Source organism: Panicum virgatum, chromosome 7N (genome assembly GCF_016808335.1).
Source record: "Panicum virgatum strain AP13 chromosome 7N, P.virgatum_v5, whole genome shotgun sequence".
NCBI lineage: Eukaryota > Viridiplantae > Streptophyta > Magnoliopsida > Poales > Poaceae > Panicum > Panicum virgatum.
Window position 1 is genome coordinate 24,755,217 of NC_053151.1, and position 5,029 is coordinate 24,760,245.

The following is a 5,029-nucleotide window of genomic DNA, read 5'->3' on the forward strand; positions in this document are numbered from 1 at the left end:
GAAATAAATGATAGTAACTCGTGCCATATTTAATCCAGCCATCTACCTCTATATAAGCTTGGCCAGACAAGCATCACATGGAAGCCAAAGCCCATAAGACCAAGCAGGCATAAGGCAAGCGCCGAACAAGATCTGCGATGACGCTTCCCAACGCCGGAGATGCTAGGGCTCTGTTCGTGGTGGCCATCACGATCATGGCGTTGGTACTATCACCCAGTATTGTGCAAGAAAGCCATGCAGTCAAGGGTAATTGTATGCCATCTATCATCATTCGCGTACGTAAGAACAGTCTCAGTGAAAATTTCATATGGGCACATTTATCTAGACTGGAAATATGGTAACTGTGCCAGGTGAGTTTCATAGTAACGAAACTCTCCTCACATCCCATGAAACTACATTCTTCTCTCTCTTTGCCGTGTCAGCAAAATTGATGACATTTAATGCTATGAACCCTCCATGAACCTATTATTGAGACTGGCCTACCCGGTTTTGCATATTAGCGCTAGATTTTAACTTTGACCATTGTTTTCTCGATTTTCCCAGCGAGATGCATCAATATACCTAGCTGCACTATTGAAAAGTGCCAGAAGTTATGCATATCACTGGGGCACGTCAATGGTTCCGCTTATGATTATTGCCCCAAGGAAGTTCCAGAGTGCTGTTGCGTAGACTTATAGATGTCCAAACGTGCAGCCCGGCCCGACACTGCACTAATACTATTTGGCACTGACACTATTCAACACTACACTACTCGGCACTAACCCTTAGTCGTGCCGTGCCGTGCGACACTACGTGCTGGCCACTCGGCCCAGGCACTACACTATAGGCACTTAACCGTGCAGGTGGCACGGTTAGCACACCGTGCTAGTGCCGGCCCAGGCACTACCACCACAAAAGGCTCAAAACACTCAAAATTTGGGTTTGGGGACAGATTCGAGGAGACCAGAGATGGGAGAGGAGGATGGGATTAGAAGGGGAAGAAGTCCTGCGGTAGTGCCGGGCCGGACCGACGATGGAGGCGCAATGCAGCTTTACCGGCCGGACCGCGGCTTCGATCTACATCTGACAGCCGAGGACGAGAAGAGAAGGGGAGTTGAGCAGGAGGATGACAGTGTAGCACAAGAGCAAGACTAAGTGGCTCAGGACAGCGACCATCGGCGGCTGGCGGCGCAGATCGGCGGCCGGAGCGGGAGAGGCGAGAGGTGAGCGTGAGAGGCGTCGTTCGTGGCATATATACGCCGGTCGCTGTAACAAGTCTTAAGTGGGCTCCCTGTCCAGTAAACCTGTAAGGCTAATGACTAGTAGATCAGGTCTAACGACTAGTAGATCAGGTCTAACGACTACTATCAAATAAGTACCGTGCCAGGTCCGTGCCGGCCCATTATCCGTGTCGTGCCCATGCCAGCACTGCGTGCTGGGGTTACGGCCCATGCAATACACTATGCCCGTATCGTGCTGGCACTGATACTAAACCCATTGTGTTGTTCTGTGTTTGTGTCGTGTTTTTTAGTGCCGTTTTCCGTGCCGCCCAACTGACTCGGCCCATTTGGACATCTATACGTAGACTTACAGTCACTGGTTTGATTGCCGTGTTGACAGCTAAAGCTTGCAGCACTTCAATTGTCGTGGCTCAGCCTGATGTCAACCAATCAATAAGAGAAATGTCAAAATAAATTTGAATGAAGACCCTGTTTATCCAAATACCAAGTTTAATTTCTCTTACCGTTCTGATTCTTGCACTTCAATTGGTCACTAATATGGTAGCTGTTGTCCTTTTAATTTGATCTCGGTTCCACATATGTCCTGGGGCTGTCCCAAATGCTTAAATTCGTGAATCACTGAATCGTATGTCCACAAGTTTATCCGTGAATAAGTAGCATCCTTTATAGCAAAAAAAAACATGATGTGAACCATGTGGTATAATCAAATTCGTGAATCACTGAATGTCTGAATCATATGTGCTTGATTGGCACAAGCTGTTCTCTTGTGGTGGGGTATCCCCTTCTATCAGAGCTGACACCGTCTACTTCTGCGGCCACCGGCCAAAAATCTTTGCCCTTGATCTTTCAGAGCAGCTCAATTAGACATGGGGAATTGTGGATTATTCAGGTGTGCTGTAACAACCCTGAATTTCTTTTCTTTTCTTTTCTTTTTTTTTGAAATCAGCTAGGAGCACTAGCGCATCGTTTAAGAAGAAGGTGAGACACCGGCGCCGGCCGGCGTCGAACGCGGGTGGGCTGCCTCAACCCCAGCTGGACAAACCAAGCTCCAGCTCGGTCCTCAAAATTAGCAGAAAATTCAGAAAATAGTAGCCCACTGTATGAAACATCTTTTATCCCTGGGAGACTACTGAATGATGCGACGAAACCTCTTGTTTATTCTGCAGCTCCAACTAGTGGAGGGACCCGCCCGGGGGGCAGCAGCCTGGTAGACCACGTGTCGTGCTTTGAGATCGGTGCGCGGGCAAGACCTCGGAAGGCTGATACGTAAGTCGGCACGTCGCGATCACCCGCAAGGAGCAAGCGCACCCCGGTAGTTGAGTGGGAACCACCTGTCCAATCCTTGTGGTCGATGTAACACCCAAATTTAAGTTTTGTTTGAAATTCAAAATAAAATTTATTCATATGATGTTTGTGTAAAAACTTAGAAAATTTTCTTCTCCCTTTCTCTTTTTTCCCTTCCAGCCCAGCCCACTCCCCTCTCCCTCCTTTCTTCCTTTCCTATTCAGCCCGTTTGGACCAACTCGCCTGCCCCAGCCCAACTCGCCTTCCTCTCTCTGCTCATGCTGCCAAGCAAGCCCCGCCCGTCAGCTCCTCTTCCACCTCCCGCCGCCTCGCCTCCTTCCACTGTGCCCGAGCGCCACCCGTCTGCTCCCCTTCCCGCGCGGCTGCACGCCTCCCTTCTCTCTCCCTCTTTCCTCGCCATCAAGGCTCAGTGGAGTCGTTCCTCGCCTCTCCTCCTTCCTCGATTTGTAACCGTCACCTTTACTGCCTTCATGGCCGGCCGTCGAGCCCTCCGCCCTCCTGGCCTCCCCTTTCCCCTTCCTAGCCCTATAAATGGCGTACCCGATCCTCACCTCATCCCTTTCCCCGTGCTTCACGCCTCCTCTGCCCCACTGTGCAGCGCCGCCACTTACCGCCGAGCTCGACCACGCCGACGCGCCGTCGATATCCCTCTCCGCCGCCACTCCACGACGACAAGCCACCGCTGGAGCTACGCAGCGTGGTGAGGAAGCCTCGTCCCCCATTTCCCCTCTCTCCCTTGCCTTCTCGCGACGGCAATTGCTTGCTGGCGTTCCTACTCCGCCGCGCGCCGTGGTCCGCCAACTTATTCAAAATCAAAGTAAGAAGCATTTGGTTGTGCCTTGGGTATATGTCAGGAATGTGACATTGTAGCAACTCCTGATCAACAATCTAAGTCTAAAACTTTGCTCGGAACAAGCAAAGGGCTAGCTTGTGGGAGTTGTTGACGGTCGTTAAGTGCTAATTCTGACCGTCAACTAGACTCAATAATAACGGAAAACTATACTCTTCCTAAAGAATGATCTCCAGCAAGCAAAAAAAAACTTCAAATGGCTATTAACTTGTTTTGAGAACCTCCCGGGCATGAAGATCAGTTATAACAAGAGTGATCTAATAACTCTAGATTTGGGAGAGGAGGAGGATAATAACAATTATGCTAAACTTTTCTGCTATAATATTGGCTCCTTCCCTATCAAATACCTAGGAGTTCCGCTCCACTTTTCTAAGCTCAAAAGAGAAGATATCCAACAAGTGGTAGACAAACTTATCAAGAGGATAGCTGGGTGGAGGGGCAAATTATTGTCCAGTGCTGGGAAGCTCACCCTCCTCAAATCTTGTCTGGCCAATATCCCTATTTACTTACTCTCTGTGATTAAATTCCCCAAGTGGGCAATTGAAAACATTAACTCTCAAATGGGGAATTTTCTCTAGAATGATAATGAAGGGAAGCACAAATATCATCTTTCAAATTGGCCAAGTGTGGCTCAGAAGAAAGATTTTGGAGGGTGGGGGATCCCTGATCTGAGTAATCTAAACCTTTGTCTCCTAGCTTTGTCTCCTAGCTTCTTGGATTAACAGATATCATTTGAGTGATAATGTGATCTGGAGGAAAATTGTTGACTCTAAGTATAACTGTAAGAATCCTAACATCTTTTGCTGTCCAGAGCTAAATGCCTCTCCTTTTTGGAAGGTGGTTCTCTGGGCATGTAAGGCAGCCCATATGGGTGTTAGATGGAAGGTTGGAGATGGTAGGACCATTAGGTTTTGAGAGGATGTTTGGGTAGGTTATTGTTGCCTTGCCACCCAATTTTGGGACCTCTACATCCTAGGTGATCAGAAGAATGTGAGTTTGGCCTCAGTCTGGAATGGGAATGAGCTCATGATCTCCTTGAGCAAGAGAGTAGACCACAGATTAATTAGGATGTGGGAGGAATTATATTCTTTGGTGAAATTGGTCAAATATGAAAATGATCGTGATGCTATCATCTTGTCTTTCCAAGAAAACGGCCAATTCTCTGTACAATGGATGCACAAGACTATCGATTTCAGACGTATCCAGGTTGTTTATACCCCTACTGTTTGGCATATCAGTGTTCCCCCAAGAATCTATATTTCTTGTGGTTGATGGCTAATAATAAAACCTTTACAAGAGATAACTTAGCCAAAAGGAAAAATCTGGAGAACCTAATCTGTCTTTTCTATGCTGAGCCTGAAACGATTAATCATTTGTTTTTTGAATGTTGTGTGCCTACAACTATGTGGTGCCACCTTTCTGACATCTTTGATAAAAACCTAGGAGCTAACTTTGAATCTGTTGCTAGGTGGTGGGTTAGTAACAAAAAGAATACTGTTCTTAACACATGTTGTGCCGCATTGATGTGGTGCTCCTGGAAACTGCGTAACGATCTTTGTTTTCAGGGAAAAAATGGAGAAGCGAGAAGGATCTACTGCTCAAACTGATCAAAACCTTGAAGAACTAGCGGGCTCTGTGCAAGGATGCAAACTTG

At 47.6% G+C, this 5,029-nt stretch overlaps 1 protein-coding gene across 1 annotated transcript; it reads right to left on the reverse strand.

The window, feature by feature from the left end:
* Window positions 1-2,806: 2,806 nt before the first annotated feature.
* Window positions 2,807-3,247, reverse strand: LOC120681063. The gene has a single exon (XM_039962609.1). It carries the CDS (start codon window positions 3,245-3,247, stop codon window positions 2,807-2,809), a length of 441 nt encoding a protein of 146 aa, XP_039818543.1.
* Window positions 3,248-5,029: the final 1,782 nt, after the last annotated feature.

Coding starts and splice junctions, on each gene's coding strand:
- LOC120681063 (XM_039962609.1), bottom strand. CDS start 3,247: ATGGGGGACGAGGCTTCCTCACCACGCTGCGTAGCTCCAGCGGTGGCT.